Below are 20,397 nucleotides of genomic sequence, written 5' to 3'. Positions count from 1 at the left end.
AGACACTTTTCATTTTTGAGATGTGTCACGTCGTGTAGCTGCTCCAAAGGGATGAGCAGAATGAAGTTTCCAGAGTTCTTTAATGTGAGAGTTGCAGCTCTAGAACTCTTTAATGAGACTAAAGACTCTGTAGCCGTCACGCTCCCAGATCTTACCCACGATGCAAAGCGCTTAGCTCCTTTTGATGTCACAGAGCCGCCTCAGGCGGGGGTAGGGGGTAAGGATGGGGGCGGTGTGTTTGTGTGTGTGTGTCAGGGATAGTGGAGGAGTGTGTGTTGTGAAGCTCAGAGCTCCATCCAGAGCCACAAACGGGCGTTTGATCGTCACGAGAGATGAAACGATGTGTGATGAATTTAACACTTAACTCAGTGTGAGAGGCTTGATGATGCGGTTAGGAAGCTGATCCATATTAATGCTCTCTTGCCGCGGCAGGACGCCCCCTCACTGTTACAGCTGCCGCATACATGTGGTAGACCGGGGAAGGTGCGTGCTCTCGGGCATCTCAAACTGTAAACCGGCGCTCCACCTCGAAGCCGAACCCTCGCCTGCTGGCCAAACAACTCCGGGCCCTCGGTCTCGATACCAATCGAACCACGATACGTAAACCACATCCTCCAGCTGTCAGCCGTATCTGAACCGCCTGCACTCGTATCAGTGATGCCACATTTCATCGCTCCCAGCACACGGCTCTCTGTCAACATACTCAGGGTTCATACACATTGTTACCAATACATTTCCACGACTTTTAGGCAAATTTAAAGACCGTCTGAAACTACTGACACTGCATATCAGTTATTTTTCATGACTATGTAATTGCTTTTTTAAAATATATATTATTTTGAAATGTAATGAATTCAGAACAGGATTAGAACTGAATATTTCACTATGACTTAGGGATTGTTCATTATTTATGAGGGAAGGGGGTGCTGCAAAAAGGGGGAGGCATGTCAAATTATTTTTTAAGCACTGGGGAGGGATTTACGTTTTTTATTTTGGCTTGGGGGGGGATATGGGGGAATTTTGTACAGCAAAAAAGCACATTTTTAAAACATTTTTTTGGTAATTTTTGTTGGTGATTTCTTCTTTTTTGTTTTGATTTTTTAGGCTATTTTAAAGGGAAACATTTTGGCTTTTTAAAAAAAAATTTAAATGTTGGCGAGTCTTTAAGAAAACCGGCTCAGAAGGCATGTCTTCCACAAGAAAAATCACCAAAGAGACATCATTTATCACGACCAGAAACTGTAAAAACAGTAACAACTGTATGATTTTCAAATTTCCAACAGTCCTTGAAAACATCATGCATTATTACACAGGTTTGTAAAACAAAATTCCATGTCTTTTTCCAAAACATTCAGGGTATATTTTGTTTTCCAAAACTGTTCCAGGCCTACATTGCCAACTGCAAATTCCTCCACTTTTCCAGGTTTGTCATGACCGTGCGAACCCTGTCGATACCATTCGCACCATGATTCGTAAACCACATCCTCAAAGTGTCAGCCATACCTGAACCGCCTGCACTCGTATCAGTGATGCCACATTTCATGCCTCCCTGCACACGGCTCTCTGTCATAATATTCTGCTGTTTTTGCATCTGGCGGATCCCTTCCTCGACTCTCCAACCTGTCCAAAACAGTTTCCAGAGAGAACAAACCGTAAAACACGAGGCAAAGTTTGTGAGCCAAACAACAAATCTTTTATTTACAGTGAAGCTTGAATCACACTGAGGGAACGACCGGTGCTAAGCCACGGGCTGACATGTCACACACATCCCAGACAAGTCAGTTTGCAGAGTATTGCTGTTGACTTTTACTGTGTGCAGAAAAAGAACTGCGTGAGCCAAGAAATGCAATCATAGATATCATTTAAACATCGCACCTGGTTCTTCATTTTTACATATTATACAAGTGCTGATAATAAGAAGTCATAAAAGGCTCCCAAACACGAAGGCTGTGGGCGTTTTAGCGAAAACCAGGAGAGGCAGAGGAGAGAAAAGAAGATTCTGTCAGTCACATTTTAATCCAGACTTCCCCTTTGAGTCCTTTGGCCTTTAAAAATGAGATCATGTCAATCTGCTCAACAGATTATCCAAATTAATGTAGAAGTTATTGCAGAGAGCGGGTCGTGGGTGGTTTGGTGGAGTAAAAGTGGGAACACGGAGGCTCCCTGCACTTAGTGAAAACAGCAACAGCACAACTGCGGGAGGAGGAGGAAGTGGAGGACTGTGGAGCCTGCAGGGCAGCGAGGACCCCGCTGGAGCTCAGACGGACAAACGTGAAGAACGAAGTCAAACAGAGAAAAAGGAAGAAGAGAGAGCTGCTCAGTACTTCTTGAACTCTACGTCTTCTGGTGGGTTCATCTCTACTCGTCTTTTGCCCACGTCGACCCAGTTGGTGCTCAGGACTGTGCCACCGGACTCCATCTGTGCAGGGAGGACAGACAAACTCTCTGCTTAAGAAGGCTAAACAGACAGCATCACTGACTCTATAGGTGATGATGAACAAGGTGTTTTTTCTGACCAGTAACTAATTTTTCTTTTTTGTTATTCCATGATAACAAAGTCATAGAATTCAAATTCTGACTTCCATTTAATCTGATTTTTAGGCCTAGTCCACATGTATTGTGTATATGAAAAATTAAAAAAAAACAATTTAATCCACATTAGCCCAAGCAAAATAATATAAAGTAATCAGTCCAAAAATGAATAGAAAAAAAACAAAACCAAAAAAAAAATCCCACAATTGAACCAATCAATCAAAAGCATGCCAACCATACAAACAGTTTGTGAAAAATAATATTTAAAAAAAAGACTAAAAATAATCTTTAAAAAACAAAAAGCCTAAAACTAATCTTTAAAGAATAAATAAATCAATAAATACTTTACTAGACAAAGTGTGCACAAAGGACCAAAATGCATAGAAAAACTTTTCAAATACACCCATGTACATGTGGACTAACCTGGTTCTCTAGTCTTTTGTTCTGGGTTGTTTAAAGAAAATGCAGGAATGACATGGATGTTATAGCACCCTCAGGAGTTGTACTCCAGCATCATATTGTTAGTAACACAGAAAGCTGATTCATCCCAATCACCAATCAACATTTAGCTGCAATCATCACACTCACATCCTCCATATAAACACAATCTTACGGAAGCTCATTAACTAGATAATCAGCCCACGCTACCTGTGTTGTAATCCAGCTCGCCACAAAGCGAGCAAGTGTTTACAACTTCGACAAAACAATCAAAGCCTTTCAGGACATTTTGAGCCGACACAGAACAGTTCTCAATTAATTTACGTCAGACTGAAACAACTGCTGAATGGATAGAAACTTTGCCGACATTCGTGGTCCCCAGAAGATGGAGATTAGTGACTTTATGGAGGTTGAAATTTATGATTTTGGATGAAATGTCCTGAATTGGATGGATTGCCTTGAAATATGTTTCACACATTCACGCCCACTAACACACCGTGTCCTGACTGAATGCAACACAAGCTACTGTCAGCAATAAAATTAGTTTGACCGCATTGTTTTCTTTTGGAATTTCCTAACTGGCCGAGTGACGCTGTGCAACGTGTGTGGTGAACTTTCAAAAGACGCGCTTTCTATTTACTCCTGTCGCTTGCTTTGAAAGCTCATTTGTGAGGTTGAAACGAGTTGTCAAAAAAATAAGGTGGCAGTTTATGTAATTTCCAGTAAGTATCACAATATAAACTGTGTGTTTTGTGTTTAAAAAAGTGAAGAAAGATAACAAGTACTCACCCATCGTTTAAGAGGTTACGTCTCCATTATGATCTCGAGCGCACAGCTGATAGGTACGTGGTTTGTTTACTTGACGTAACAAGTGCATAATCAATGCATTCAGTGCGGACAAAGCGTGTCCAGTGTTACTGGATGCAATGCGATGGTTGGACTCTCGGTTGCTGTTAGGACGCGCAGTTGAGATGAACTCAGGTCGGGTCAAAATTCCAACGTGATGAACACAAGATGCAACCTCCGAGGCTTAGAAATAAAGCCAATGCGGAAGTGCCAAAGTTCCTCTAATGTCCACTAGAGGCTGACTCCAAAATACAGTAAAACCCCATAGAGCCCCATGTTAAAATTTCCAACTTTACAGCAGAAATAAACACATTTACAGCCTGGTACAAAAACTGCTTTGGTCTCTGTAGTTAATTCCAACACTTACGACATGTTTGCAGGGGTGAATGTTTTTTTTTCATAACTCACCCATTTACATTACTTTAGGCTCAAAGTTACTAATATTCAAGGGTGGCGCAACTTGAGTGACAGAATTGAAATGCCTGACTTGAGGCTTCAGAGCGACAGTCCAAAAACCAAAGGGTGATGTCACCGTAGCTACATTAACTATTTTTAGTCTGTGGTTGAACAATTTCAGAACAGATACCATCAGCCTCAGCTGTACTTATTGTTTAGTGCGAATTATGTTAACGTTAACGTAACGGTGATGATGGCGTGGATTACATCTGCTTAGCAAAGCATGTGATTCTGCCTTCAAATGCTCCTCCAAAATTCCTTATTTACCATATCTATGAGTTACGAGCACATGAACGGCCCTCCAAATTCTTAATTAGGAGTGGAAAATTTGAAAATTTCATTGATATGTGAGTTGCAACATTTGTGTGATGTTTCAGGGAAGCAGAAATGGCTTAAATCATGGAAACATTGTCAACAACTGATGGTTAAAAAATTATGCATTTCTTTTTTTTTGTTCCTAGTAGCACATTTTAGTAAATGCATCTATTAGCTGCAGCAAGAAAGCAAACTTTTAACTATAAAGCATGCCAGGCGAGTATACTAACATTGGCAACAACGTTATTTTATAACGTGAGTTGCCAACTTAACATCATAAATGCATAAACATGACGGGCAAAAGTCAATGTTTTTATCAGTTCATATAAATATCAATTTATGATCACATGTAAAGTGTCTTGTGGTATTAATGTTAACTGCTGTCCATGTAGAGCGACCTAGACTCAATATATAAATATGTGTAATATATAAAAAATGCAACAATACGTGAAAATAAACTGGAAACTGCTATCAAACTCTGGTTTAAATGCTCTTAAATGCAATAAAATGCAACCCGTCTTCTTTGTAGCTTCCTACTTTACGACCTAATGAACGCAACAAAGTCGGAAACAACTTCCCAACTCGGAAACTGCGACTTTCAGAGATCACATGAACGCAGCGTTAGCATTGTACTTGCGAGAATGTTAACATAGTGAATGTGGTTTGCATGCATTTAGCTCTCAACAGCGCTGTGGAGACTTGCTGCGACCCTTTGTCCTGTTTTCTCTGTCAAACACCTCTGAAGCAGAATAATGTAAAAATGTAACTATTATGACTTGTTATTAGTGGAGACGAAGAGTTAGCCAGAATAAATTCATTCATTCATTCATTCATTCAATCACTCTTTCAAGGCCAAAGCTAGCATGATCAATGAGTCAGAACATGCACAATTATGAAAAAAAGACCAAGGTGGAAAAAAAGGAGGAAATTTCCTTTAAAAACCTTATCTGAATTGGTAGAAAAAGCACCTAAAAACATGCTGTTATGTTGGAGTTCATATCAGCACATCATTATAATCTCACTGCATCCTTGTGTGCAAACACTTGCCACTGAAGCATAACGTTCACTAGTGGTGTAAATCACTAGTTTTATCACAATACAGTATCATATTTGTGGCACGATACGATTTTGATTTGATTTAATTCAGGAGCTAGAAACTGATATGAGACAATATCACGTGATCATTTAACACAATCGATTACAGAAGAAACCCCCACCCCACTTTTCTTTTTTTTTTTGATTTTGGCCATAAAATAAAAAAAGGCACATATAAATAACTGTAAACAGTTATTACTGGTTAAGTGCAGTAAAGTTCACTTTAAATTGACTTCACTGACTCACATAAAACACAAAAACATTTAACAAAAGTATAACATTAACTCAATAATAACTTTCATTCACAAAACAATTATTTTTCTGCTAGTCACCCATTATTAGCTTAAGCACTTATTATATTGCATAAACTGGCCGAGAAGCTAGCAGAATTTTATCTACCCAAAGCTAAAATTATTTATACTTTTTCTTACTTACCGTTGGTTTAAGTCACTATTTCTTGCTTTTAACATTGTTGAAACGGAGCAGCTAATATTACTGCAGCAACAGCAAGAAGTTAGCAGAGTGATAAAGCCGACGGTGTTTTGTTTCCTAAATATTTTATCTGATAACAGCATTGTTTGTATTTGGCATGAGCTTTGTTTGTTCACCTGTCTTTTCTACTAAATCCAGCATATTTCCACACTGCTGATTTTTATTCTGGAGTAAATATCCTCATCATCTTTATTTTAGCTGCTGATGTTATCTGCTTGTGACGCAGATGACATATATATATATGGGATGAAGATATGGATTAATGATTTATGTTAAATGATGAATTATGATGTTTTATGACGTCTATGATATCAGATCTTTGATAATTGAATCGATATGTCGACTGAGTTCAATGCATGTTTTACCCCTGATACTTACAAAGGACTTGTTCATGGCCCGTTTGACCTCGTCTGAGCCGTCGCTGTAGATCTGCTGGAAGAGCTTGTTGAGCGCCGCGTCTCCTTCCAGCTTCTCATTTTTCTCCTCCTCACTGATGTCCACCACCATCTTGTCCCATTTGTGGGTGAAGTGGGACGATGACGGGTACTGGTCTGATGGAGAAGAGAAACAGGGTCAGAAAGGCAACAGTTCATACAGTTTTGGTTAAGACCAAGCCAGAAGGATTTTAAGTGTTTTTCCTTAAGTAAAGAAATATTTTAAGGGGTTCTGCACAACAACCTTTTATATTTCTCTCAGAAATTAACCCTCAAGTGTCATACTTTAGGTGAAAACTTTAGGTGCTTTGTGAAACCGGTCCTTTCCTTTGTCTTAATGTGTTATTTTTCCACCTTCTATTTATTTTTATTGCATATTATGGTTGTTGTTGTTGTTTTTAGTTTGTTTAACGCTTTTTATGTGCTTTGACTATTTTCACTGTTTAATATTTCTTTTAGATTTGTATATTTTTTATTTGATTTCCAGCTCTGGCCTGTTTGCAACTTATTTTTAGTGTTTGGTATCCATGAGCTGCACAAGGATTTGATTTATTTGTCATATTTATAATTATATATTTCTATACACTGTAAGGTTTTAATTTAGCACTTTTATGTAAAGCACTTTGAACTGCATTTTATGTATTAAAGATACTATACAAATAAAGATTATCATTATGATTAATATTTTGGGGGGATTTTGGACCATTTTTATCAATTCTCGAGTGGACTAAAATGATTAAATTTAGCACCAAATCTGTGTAACAGATGGTATCAAGCAAAAAATTGCTGCAGTAACTCATCAGACATAACTGAGCATGGGAAAAGACAAAAAATACTTTGATCAAAATGTTCTAAGCCGTGACACACTGTGAACTTTTAAAAGTTTAAATAGCTGCCTAACAAAGGCACCTTTATTGCATATTTATGACTAGAAACACGACACACAGTGTGGAGCTGCATCTTAAATGAATCTTTAGGTTCCCAGCTTTCAGATGATGTATACCACTTCTATGTGGCGTATACTGTCGAGCTGCTGTCTCCACCTACATATCCGCTGCCTCCCTAAAAAAAGACAAAAATGAGTCTATGACAGGGAGGTGGAGTTGAGGAGGGTAAATCAGCTGAGAGGCATTTGGAAAGATGGCGAGGAGCTCTTTAGTCACACTGAAACAAACAGCTGAACGCTTTTGTGAAACACTACTAGTGTCCATAAATGTTTTTCATTGAGATTTTAATTGAACGCCGTTAATCATCTTGACTTTTATCATCTCATCACACCAAGACGTATTAACTGAGTTCTTTTTTTTTTTGGGCTCGCTTTGCGCCCGGATCATCCAACTCAAGACTCTGAAGGATCACATTGTGATTTGATTTCTATATTTTGCGGGATGAAATACGCCCACTGTAATCCCAACAAGAGAGACGGAGAGCGGGGGGAATGTAATCCAGACGCAGATTTACATAAATACAGCTACCAGACGCACAGTCGACATATTCAGGCCAAAGCGTGGACACGCGGCAATGTGATCCCATAAAATCAGATGTCAAATATGGTGTTTGAATGTAACAGTAGTCCGAGTTATAAGCAGGCACTTATAAACAGGCTGAGCTGGTTGCATGGAAAAGATGGTTTGGTTGCCCACTTAACTTTTACTCCCCCCTTCCTCACACTCACACACTCACACACACACACACACACTTACATAAGTAATTAATCCTGTCAGTAATGGGAATGTGTGGGCTAAAATACTGAGTCATATTTTTGCTGTCATACCTTTCCCTCTCTCTGTATACTTTCGCCGTCAGACTAATGAAAGACTCTAGCAGAGCTTGACTGCCCACTCATTTTAGTGCCGAACAGACAAACACGGGAGCTCATATTGATCTTTGCAGAGAGAGAAATAAGAAGAGGGAGAAAGAGAGAGATGAGAGCAGAGACAGGAGGACGGTTGAAGCAGGGAGAGAGGGTGTAAATGCAGGAGCTGCGGACTGACTGGGATTGAAGTGTTTGATGTTGGACTCCTGTCCTTCTCCCTCCAGCTTCTCCCATCTGATGGCATCTGTCTTCTTCATCTTGAACTCCACCTGACAGAAGAGACGAAGAAGAAGAAGAAGAAGAAGAAGAAGAAGACGGGAGATAACAATGTTAAACAAAATGTTCTGCTTTGGGGACAAAAATAACACTTTCATTAGAGTGACATGTTAAAAGTACAGGACATCAGATCATTACTGAGGCCAGAGAGGCTGCCTGTTCAGTGCCTACGTCAATTCTGAGTGTGTGTGTGTGTGTGTGTGTGTGTGTGTGTGTGTGCGAGAGAGAGAGAGAGAGAGAGAGAGAGAGACATCAGGGATATGCGGGGGCACAGCTCAATCTCGAACCTCACTGACAGACATACTGCACTAACGAGATGCCTGTCAGCCAGAGGGCCAGTGTGAGAGACGGAGCGAGCGTGGGGGAGGGGAGGGGAGACGGGGGGAGATCCTAATTCCACACAGCAGCATCTGATCCAAATCATTACACCAGGAGAACATGGGAGAGGAGCAAAACAATGAGGGGAGAGAGAGGACATGGACGCACGCTTTTAACTCTGAGCTGCATTGACAGGGCACATACCAGAGAGACACGCGAGCCCCCCCGTCGCCCACCCTGCCGCCCATTAACGGTGTGTGCGTTTGATATGCGCACACGTGAAAGACAGCGCTAGTTATGTCGGTGCAATTAAGGAACATTTCTGCTCTGCTGGGCGATGTGATGATTCATTTATGAAGGTGCCAGAGGAGAAGAGGGAACCAAGACAAGGTTAGAGGAGAGTGAGGGGAGCAGATTGAGGGGAAGAAGGCAGCGTGATCGCTGCTGCCTCCTCCAACGCCGAGGTGATGAGCAAGTGCGAGTGGCAGTACACTGATAGATCGCTTCGGTGTGTGTCAGCGCTTTCTGCCCCACAAAGGGCCTCTCGTGCACAGCGAGGCATCTGTGCAGTGTCCGAAATTAACTTTTTTTGGCTCACCTGCGACGGGCTGTGAAACTAAAAAAAGATCTCTGCTGAGAATACAGGTCACCGCCCAAATAATTCATATTCATCCTTCAAAAGAATGTGTCACCCAACTTTTATGCAAGTTTGATGTTAAGCTGTGAGTTAAAGGGATACGTCACCGATTTCAAACCAGCTTTGTATCAGAACACTGTGGGTAGTATCTGCAGATGAACTGTGGTTTCTCCATCCGCCCAGATATCCCCGACATGTGACACCATTTGTGTCATCTGTTTCTATAGCCGCATTTCCACTGCCTGTTCGAGGCGGGAATATCACGCCATATAACGCATCGCTGTTCTGTATGTAACATCTGATTGTGGAAAGGGGGACAGAGTGGACTTGCCTCTGAGCCAGGAGTAACAGCCCCAAAACCAGTTCAATGTAAAACTACAAAGAGGAATGGCGGCCATAAATGTTCAGAAACTTAAAACAATGACAGGGTTACAACAGCTTAAGACACGTTAGATTTAAGACTTTTTGAGACTTTTTTATGCCACTTGGAATGAAATTTAAGGTCAATTACCGTTTAGGGACAAGATTTCCCCAAACGTTTATTATAACATAACGCGTGACTTTTTTGGTGACGTTCATGCAAGGGGAATTTAACAGATTTTAAAAATCTAAAAAATCTAAAACAAAATAATAAAAGACATTACCTGTTAAATTTGGATTTTACAATGCAACGTCAGAAAAAAAAGAGACTGTTTTAAGACTTTTAAATGATTTATTTAAGACATTTAATTACCAATTAAGACCTAATTTTTAGAATAATTAAATCAATGCTTTTTAGACTTTTTAAGGATCAGCAGGAAGCCTGAATGAGGTCTTAGAGCTCATTCACCTCCGAGCGGAGGACGAGATCAGCTGCCATATAATAGACGTTAAATGATTGTGATTGACACGTTAATGCTGTTATTGTTAAGAGACCCCTGCCGGCACATATTATTTGTCACGCCAGAGGCAGACGCTCGGGTCAGGTGCATAACTTTCTGGTAGTTGGTGCTTTTTGACTTCTTAAGTGAAAGTGTCACTTTTCTCTGTTTTCTCTGGTCATGTAGCACCACTTTCCAAAGTATTTGCGTCTTTCTGCTGCAGAGACGGCCTAGTTTTATGTGAGGATCCTCTTTATGTTGGCAAAATACTTCCTAAATCTTAATTCGGACACCCAAACCCTCACAACCTTCCGACATCAGAACTGTCTGACAGTTTGTTACTTTCTGAAATCACTAATCTGACATTTGCACCCACTTCACACTGTGATTAACGAGGTGTGAAGAGGTGAGAAAGGAAGCAGGTCTGAACTGTAAAACTGAGCTCAACACTCACATCCACACTGAAACGTTTCATTTTAACATAAAAATGACCTCTGTGCATACCAGCGTTTTAACAAGGTTTCAGAAATAATCTAGTAATTAGGCGGCCAAGGGTATTCTACGCAATAATTTATTTGTGCTGGCCCGTCGTGATTAGGTACCAAAAACCCAGCTGCCAATGAGACAACAGTACTTACACGACTGGTACCGACTGGACCGAATCATAACGCAGATTTCGCTGTCAGATTGTGCGAGTAGCGAGCGTACATGTGTGCCAGTGACAGTAGGCGGGTTTCCATTAACCCTTAAAACTGCACAAATTGAAATTGTGTATACAAAACACGGCTGATGGAAACACGTCTATTTCATAAAAACATTAACACTTTTGCCTTCCAGTGAAATCGGCGAGCACGTGGCGGAAACGAGTGCTGTTGAGCCTAACTCAACTTCAGCATAACTTCAGTAAGCATACTGTATATACAGGATGTACATGAAAAAAATACTTTCACTTTGAAGTAACTAAATCATCACCGCACATTTGCAAAGGTGCGTCACAGCAGTCCACCCCTGTAGAGTTTGAGACAGGAGGAGTTATTTTGGGTGTCCGGGGTTCTGGAGGTAACACTTGTTCACTGAATTCATTTCATGCAGAGACAATGTTAGGTTACCATCTGCTGGAGCACTTCAAAAGCTTGGATTTGCATGAAACTCTTGGCTGAGTCATCAATATGAAAGATGAGCTACTAGGTTTTCAAAATATCTGGTTCTCTGATGAAAGTTCAAAGGTAAAACCCTGTGTGCACAAAAATGTAAGCAGAGAAGTTTCCATCCAGGTATTAAACACTCTGAGCTACTCAAACGTTAACTCTTCAAAGTTTATTTGTGATTCAATAACTCTTTTCTTTGGCAGAACACGTATGCAGACAGACCTTCTTTCAAATTAGTATTGTTATAGATTATATTGATTTATTTGTTTTGTATGGCTTCATTTGTGTATTTTGGGTTCTACCGTGGCTTGAGTGAACGGGTAATGACTACTGCGCCAAATCCCGGAGAGCAGAGAGCGGTACGAGGTGATGCATACAAGGATCTGTACTTTATATGCAAAAGTTTTTCAAAAACAAAGCACGATGCGAATCAGGGCATCGGAATCCAACATGCAGGAAATTCTCCAATAAACTGCAAACATTTCGCAGGTCTATTCTACAGTTACATACACCACCAGACAAAAAAACAAACAAACAAACAAACAAAAGAAAATCTAACCCTGAATGATTGATGTCGGTTCAATTTTTTTTTTTAATTTTGAAATTGATCTTTTTATTTTATATAGCATTAAAAAAAGTCTTAAATCTAACTTGCCATAAGCTTAAGGAACCCTGTATAATACTTTGATTAACATCAGTATCTGTTCATCCAAAAGGGTAAACAAACACACACAAAACTTATCGCATAATAAAAAGACAAAAGATCTGAAGACATCCCACCTGCTGTAATCTGAATTTCAAGCACTGCTACAAAAGCTGTATTAGTTTGAACGCCAATTAGCCGTATTTGTCAGCCATTAGAGCAGGTTGGCAAATCAGCACTTTGATATGCACTGAAGTCTTGAAAGCACCATGAGACCTCTCACAGCGCTCTAAGGAGCCTCTGCACCCACCCTGCAGGTGCATCCGTCAAAGACACAAAAATTATTCAATATGTCAACAGGAGCTGTCTCAACAATCGATTGAAATCAGATAATCAAACACTTAAAGTCACAACTGATGAACAGGGTTTAGTAAATCAGCAGAGAGACACTGATGTAACCTGGGTAATTCAACAACACTATAGGTTTGTGTTACAGGCGTCAGTTTTCATTATTTTAACTTTATTTCTGAGAAAACATGTTTTTTTCCATCTGTCTGTTAGGGCAAATAATCTAAATACTACGTTACCCATAAGCCTCAGTACAATACTGTTATGGTATTTACGGGATACTTCACTGATTTTCAATCAGCTTTGTCTCAACACAATTTGGGTAGTATGTGTAGGTGAACTGAGGTAAACTTCTCTCACTAACAAATGGACCAGGTGAATTAAACAGGTAAAAACACTGAATACGACAGCTTCACGTTACGAAGTTTTTACCAAAGCTGTTTTTCAACTTCAACTACAATGTCCTGTAAGTCGAGACACATCCTAAATTCTTAGAAAAGTCCTAAAATCTTAGAAATGTCTTAAAATCCTGTTAACGTCCTGAAATCCTAGAAATGTCCTAAAATCCGAGACGCATCCTAAATTCAGAGAAATGTCTGAAGAAACTGAGAAAAATGCTAAATTCCTAGAAATGTCCTAAAATCCTAAAAACATCATAAAATCCTGTAAATGTCTGAAAGTAAATCCAAGATATGTCCTAAAATCCTGGAAATGTCTTAAAATCCTAGAAAAGACCTAGAAACGTGCATGGGGCTGCTTCTGCCAACTTCAAGGTTGTACTGGCCAACGTCTGAATGATAGCCCCAGAAATAATCATTTATCAAATAACAAATCAAATAATCAAATAATAATGCATGTTTTCAGTATTCACAGTCACATTGATTCATGTAGCTTTGTGAGGCGTGTCTGTACTCCAACAACCAAAAAAATGTATTTTTTTGTTGCATTAGGAGTCCAAACACTTCTCAATGGCCTCAAATCATGCCTTCTGGTCCCAACAAAACCTCCTACTTTAACACCGACCACCACAGACAGTCTGATAACAACAGCCAAAGCACAGCAGGACACGTAACGAGCAACATCACTGCGAGAGGACAAGTAAGTAGATTAAGACCTTTGTGCACAAAATTTAAGATTTTCTTGATAAATTTAAGACTTTTCAAGGCCTTAAATTTGAGAACATTAAATTTTAAGGCTGTTTAAGAGTGTTAAGACCCTGCAAGTGCCCAGATTTTGAATCAGTGTTGCAGGTGCCGTTCACTCTCTGTAATGTTTCTGTGGCGTGAAGCGCAGAAGGACTCATGCCACGACTCTGTGTGTAAGTGTGTGTGTGTGTGCATGTGTGTGTATGTGTGTGTGTACGTGTGTGTGTGTGTGTGTGTGCATGTGTGTGTGTGCGTGTGTGTGTGTGTGTGTGTGTGCTTGTATGCGTGCTCCTGGGCCATACAACATTAATCTGCTGCCACATCTGTGTTTCCTGGCTTTTAAGGGACATGGCAGGCCAGGCGCCGTGTGTGTGTCTCTCTGTGTGTGTTTCTGTGTGTGTGACAGGCGAAGAGATGCCTCGTAAAGGGATGTGACAGCAGAGGCACATTCAGGGGCCACCACCCACAGGACCCCAGGGGCTGGACTATACAATACTACACTACACACACACAGACACATGTGGACACACACACATGCTATTTACAGAGGGGCACTGGGGTCCCGTGTCGTTTGTCACATGTGTTTGGACCCATCACCCCCACCCCCCGCCATGACTGCCTCGCCCAGCGTCTTCTCCCTCTTTCTCCAGATCCCCGCGGATTTCAAAACAAACTCGGCAAGAAAGACGCATAAATGAAATAAATATAAACATCCTCAGACGTTGACAGGCATGAAAATTAAAGAGCGGAGACGCCACTTTAGCTATTTGCCCAAAAGAGATGAGTTTGGGAGTGAATGAACGGGCGAGCGCGGCTTCAAAATCCCGTGGAGTGTGTTTGCGTGCACGCGTCCGGGTGTGTGTGCGTCAGCCGTCTGTTCTGATCAAACACACTGGTGTGTAATTGGCTCCCCGTTGTCGCGGTGACCCCTGCGGTTGGAATGTCTGTCGTGGTGGAGGACAGGAGGAGGTCGCACTGACGATAATGTGCTACAGACGACACTCACACACACGGCAAATACTTTGTGTAAATGACACAAGTGTGTGGAAAGATTACTGTTCAGCCTCTGTATTTGTGTGTGTAGTGTGTGTGAGTGTGTGTGCGTGCCTGCACACACACGCCCGGCTTAGTCTGCCCCTGCTAAGTTGTCTTTAAAGACAGCGAGGAGATGAAGCGTAAACATTGTGGAGCGAAGAGTGCAGGGCAGCCTATTACAGAGACAGACAGACCGACATTGGTTGGGAATCAACAGCTCCGAGGCAATGCTTTTTTTTTTTTTTTTTTTTTCCAAACGCTCATTAGGGATGCATGCCAATCTGGAGAAACTTGATTTGCTGATGCCGTTGTTCATTTGAATGTTTTTTCCCCCCAGTGGCTCCTTGGCTTCAGGAAAATGAAACAGCTCCAAAATATTTAAATGAGGCACGCGTTGAGAGAGCTGCTCAGTTGGACGGGTTCTTTCACACTGTCGTGCACGTGTTTACACCCATTTCACCTGTAGAGTTTATAAAGACGTGTTATGTCCTTTTGAACATTTAAACCAGTGATGAAAATCTGGCCCCTGATAAGACCCTCTCCCTCCCCACATAAAGGTGTCAGAGAGCATAAAACAGAACCAAAATAGAGCTTGTTTATCAAAAAGTGCCGGTGGGGGATCGTCCAAAATTCTAGAAATGTCCTAAAATCAGTCCTAAAAACCAAGAATTGTCTTAAAATCCAAGAAACATCCTGATAACCGAAAAATGTCCAATAATCATAGAAACGTCTTAAAATCCCAGAAATGTCCTAAAATTTGAGAAACATCCCAAAATTATGGAAATGTCCTAAAATCTGACAAATGTCTTAAAATCCTAGAAATGTTCTAAAATCAGAGAAACCTCCTAAAATCCAAGAACCATCCTAAAATCCTATCAACATCTTAATACCCAAGAAATATCCTAAAATTCTGAAAAAGTCCTCAGTCCTAGAATCCAAGAAACATCTTAAAATCTGAGAAACATCCCAAAATTATAGAAACGTCCTACAATTTTAGATATATCCTAAAATCATACAAACATCCTGAAATCCTAGAAACGTCCTAAGTGTTTTTAGTGTCCTAAAATTCAGAAAAACATCCTAAAACATCCTAAAATCCTAGAAACATGTACGGGGCTGCTGCGACTGGCCCCAAGCAAAGCAAGTTCAGTATCTGTGATTTAAATGCTGCAATAAGGGCTTCTTATGAGCACAGTTTTGTGTGTGTTTCTGTGTGTGTGTGTGTGTGTGTGTGTGTGTGTATGTGTGTGTATGTGTGTGTGTGTGTGTGTGCATATGTGTGTGTGTGTCTGTGTGGCCATGAGTACCGGAGGAGCCCAGTGGACCAGGGAACAGTCAGGGCTTTGTGGGAGAGGAGGAGGTTTTGAACACTCTCTCTCGTTATCCTAGAGGTAGAGATGTGTGTGTATGTGTGTGTTTGTGTTTGTGTGTGTTTGTTTGTGTGTAAGGCAGACAGAGAGACAGAAGGTGTGTGTGAGAGGCCACAGAGAGATTGACAAAACAAAGACAAAGAAGATCAATGAGGAAGAAAGAGTAAAAAGCAGACAGAGTGTAGAGGGATATGAGCGGCGGTGTAAGACCGTCGTCAGCTGTGGTCTCTCTAAGACTGAGCCCTTGTTTAAGCTGCAGCCCACGTGCACCGCTGGTATGCAGTGTCTGCTGTTGCCATGGAAAAGTGAGAAAGTGAGTGAGTGCTTTTTGAGAGGGGGCAGTTTCTGTGCAGGTCAGTCTCCGCTCGGCACAGTGTAGCCGGTGGATATAATGCACACAATATAGATGTCAGGTTATGTAACGCTAACTAATCACATTTTTGCCACTGTGGCAGCGTGCAGTGGATATTTTCAGCACCTGTGATCACGCTCTGCCCTCTCGTTCCCCCTGTGGCCTTGCTGTTAAATAAACTTGAAAAAATATGGCCATTGCTCTCAGAGGCTCTGCGGTTTGGCTTGTTCGGGGATGTTTATACCTTGGCATAAACTCTTGTTTTTTATTTTATCTTGTTCATCAATGTCACACGAATATGGATCCAATTTAAATATATTGGGCTGGGTATGGGTGGAGGTTTTTTCTATATTGGTGCTATTTACAGATGTGACAATTCTGAAATTCGGGGCTGATACCGATACCGATGTTTAACCCTTTTGGCCCTGAGGAACTTGGCTCAATTTGGCAATGAGCAACGAGAGGAAATTACCTCAAAAGTTACAAGAAATTAGCAAGAAGTACAAGAAAACCTCTCCTAGTGTTGATTTCACAGCTGAATATTGGACTTACATTCATCAGGTGTCCAAAAACACAACTACAAATGTCTGATAGTCTTGCTCTGAAACTTCCTAATATACGAATAAGTAAATGTTCCAAAACAGGTTCACCAAATCAGCTTAAGAGGTATGTCAATGTCGTGTTCACAACTTATATCCGCTGCCCAAAAACTCAGTAACTGCAGATTTAAATACTGCTTAAACCCAGTGCTTAACATTATTATTGTATTATTTTATTGTATTTTTTTAAATTAACAGTAAAAAGGTTGTGTCACTGAGGCTTTTGCATCAGTATAAACTCACTAGACACTTTTGAAATGACATTTATAAAAGGCAAGAGACATTTTTACTGTATTTGACTACATTTACCTCAGTACTGAGAGAAACACCAGCTTTATAAATACAGTCTTACCTCCGCTCTGCTTGTGTAGGTGGCCTGTGTATATTATCTACGTCTTTTTCATTTCCCATAAAGGTCATTTGTCTCTGACTGGATTAATTACACAACTACTGCTGAAAATCACCATATTACCATTTTATGAGTGATAAACTTTTTTCTCTAACGTGGAAATTAACTTTGGTAGGAGTAAACTTCATGCACTCTGCATTATCGCTGATTTTCCAGACTTGGTGTCCGTCCCTAAAATGTTCAGAAACATTTCCTGAGTGGAGTCGTGTCGAAATTCTCTACATACTCTGTATCACTTTTTACTGCAGTTTAAAAGTCTCTCGCTGTCACAGAGATGAGGAAATACAAAGACGGCTGTTTTACTCCAACTTCCTTGCTTCCCTTTCAAAACAAAAGCCCTCTGACAGAATCCCATCAGTTGCTGATACAAGGCATTTTATTTTGAAACACTTACAGGACCGTGTTGTCGGCAATGCGGGAGCTTGCACGACTTCCTAAACGAGTGGAGTTTGAGCTCATAAATGTGGAAATACAGAACTCATAGCAGCAGGCAGCGACACAGCAACGTTGCAACAACACTACATGTGTGAACACAACACGCATGAAACACACTGCAGTACGGTGAGGCTGAAGTCACGCACACGTGACTCGTGCTGTGTGAAACGGGCCTTACTGCGGTCTGATGGGACTGTCTCTTGCCCCATCTACTCCAGCATTGCCACTTCATGAGCAAAAAGACGCAAGACATAAATATTTCTGAATATAGTGCATGTGTGAATAATGAAAATATCAGTGTGTGAAAGATGCTATTGAAATCCAATCTCTGAAGTGCAGCTTGGAGGACAGTCCCAGGATCAGTCTGGGAACTGAATGCTTGAATGCTGATGCACTGATTTATCGGCTGAACATCGATATTGGCTGATATTCGCCATGCTGGCTGTCATCGGTCTATCGACAAACAGGATGGCATCCACCGATGGCAGTGGCTGATTCTGTGTATGCTGAAAAGCAGATCAGTGACATACCACGTCTCACAAACAATAGAAAATATGTTTGGGACAAAAAGACATCTTTCCCAGAGCACTGTTGGGACAAAAGGACGCAAAAAACTCTGTTTAGAAAAAGTCTCTCTGAAAATGCTACACTGTGATCCATAAATCTGTGCTGAAATCGGTACGAGGAGAGCCAGTTAACATTGGCTGTTAGCAGCAGATGGCTGGAACTAACAGCTGACGGAGGTTGCATGGAGTTACATTATGACGCACTCAAGCTCTGTTTGGTAAAAATGAGAATTAGAGGAATGTCAATTATAGTTCTCATAAGAGGTGGGAAAAATGACATAGATGTAATTATATTTGGAGCAACATCGTAACACCAAGTTTCATGTTTTTGTTTTTTAATTAAATAAATTTGATATTACAAATACAAATTTAACTTTTGGCAGCCTTCTAGAACAATAAAATCAACAGTTTAATTGAGTTTAGTTTGTTGTGTTGTGTTGTGGTTTGTTTCTGTATTGGCTTTTGGTTGTGGTTTACACTATGATGCATTCAAGCTCTATTCAGTACAAATGAGTATTAGGTGAGTGTAAATTATAGCAAAGTATTGTGATGTTTTTGGACAACATCTTATCGCCAAGAGTCTTTTTTAAAAAATTTTTTTAAATAAATCATTGATTAACGAATAGAAATTAAACTTTTAGAAGTCGACAAGAACAATAAAATCACCTGTTTAATTTAGTTTAGTTTGGTTTAATTTAGTTTGTTTTGCTTTGGTGTTGTGGTTTGTCTTTGTTTTGGGGATTTAGTTTGGTTTGGTTTTTGGTTTGCCTTTTCATTTTATGGTATATACACAGTTGCTGCCAAGACTATCTCATTTATATGTTTTATCTCTTATAATTGAAAACACAAAAAAAGTTTTTAAAAAAGCATGGTTAATTATCATTTTACTAACTATAAATCACAATTTAATGTGTTTTTGTTGAGTTTCTTATAATAGGACACAGATGCTTTGGAAGAAGCTGTGCCCACAAACTGCAACGATCATCAGCATCATCACAACAATAGCTGTTGGGAATACGCAGGAACAAAGCAGAGCTTCACGCTGAACTGTATTGGCAAGAGCGGCGCGATCAATGGCCTAAAAGACGAATCCCTCCTCCTTAACGATTAAAAAAAACAATCAAAACAACTCACACACAAAAAACCTGCCACTTGATCCTCAGGCTGCAACCTGACAGTGGTCGAAACCCTGAATCAGCACACACTCAGCCAGCGCTCTCATTAGCCGACATCCTCTGTAATACACGCTAATTAGTCTATAGTAAAAAGTGCCCTTCCTACTCATTAGGCCCATAATCACCTTAAACAGTGCCGAGGACTACAGCCCTGTGTGTGTGTGTGTGTGTGTGTGTGTGTGTGTGTGTGTGTGTGTGTGTGTGTGTGTGTGTGTAGGAGTGAGGATTTGTGCATATGTGCGAGTTTCCTGTTCGCTGCTCAGATGAACCGCGTTAACGTCTCCACAGGAGCCACACTGCACGCAGCGAGAGTGGATTTTCTCATTTCTACCGCAGCTACAGTGAGCTTTACCAGCATTAAGGAATTATAGGTAGTGACAGCCTACTTTACAGCGCTTTAAATTATTGAGGAGATTAAGATGTTAATCTCAGAGTGGTATAATGATCAGTCACAATTTCAGTGAGCTGCTTAAACTCGCATCGGCGTGGTTTTCTTCTTATCTGACGTTTTACGTTACATTTTTAACAAAGACACAAAAATAATCAAGTATTACTTTGCCTGAATACACAAAGATATTAACACGTCGTTCGATGCTCTACTGCAAAACTGCAGTCCACAGATCTGAAGCGCAGTCAGAAGACCCCTCATTCCTCCAG

At 40.6% G+C, this 20,397-nt stretch overlaps 1 protein-coding gene across 4 annotated transcripts in view; it reads right to left on the bottom strand.

The window, feature by feature from the left end:
* Positions 1-1,670: 1,670 nt before the first annotated feature.
* sugt1 (SGT1 homolog, MIS12 kinetochore complex assembly cochaperone) overlaps positions 1,671-20,397 on the bottom strand; it is a 53,550-nt gene continuing 34,823 nt past the window's right edge. For all 4 annotated transcript variants that reach the window (XM_088085879.1, XM_042497877.2, XM_042497875.2 and 1 more), the window contains 3 exons: positions 8,603-8,693; positions 6,553-6,725; positions 1,671-2,419 (listed from right to left, as the gene is read on the bottom strand). In XM_088085879.1, coding sequence (XP_087942005.1) covers positions 2,318-2,419; positions 6,553-6,725; positions 8,603-8,693 — 366 coding nt within the window. In that variant the 3' untranslated portion in view covers positions 1,671-2,317. The remainder of the gene's footprint in view (positions 2,420-6,552; positions 6,726-8,602; positions 8,694-20,397) is intronic.

The sequence above is a fragment of the Plectropomus leopardus genome, chromosome 12 (assembly GCF_026936395.1).
Source record: "Plectropomus leopardus strain MGB_pleo_1.0 chromosome 12, ASM2693639v1, whole genome shotgun sequence".
In the NCBI taxonomy this organism is placed as follows: domain Eukaryota; kingdom Metazoa; phylum Chordata; class Actinopteri; order Perciformes; family Serranidae; genus Plectropomus; species Plectropomus leopardus.
This window is presented reverse-complemented; position numbering and strand designations above follow the sequence as displayed.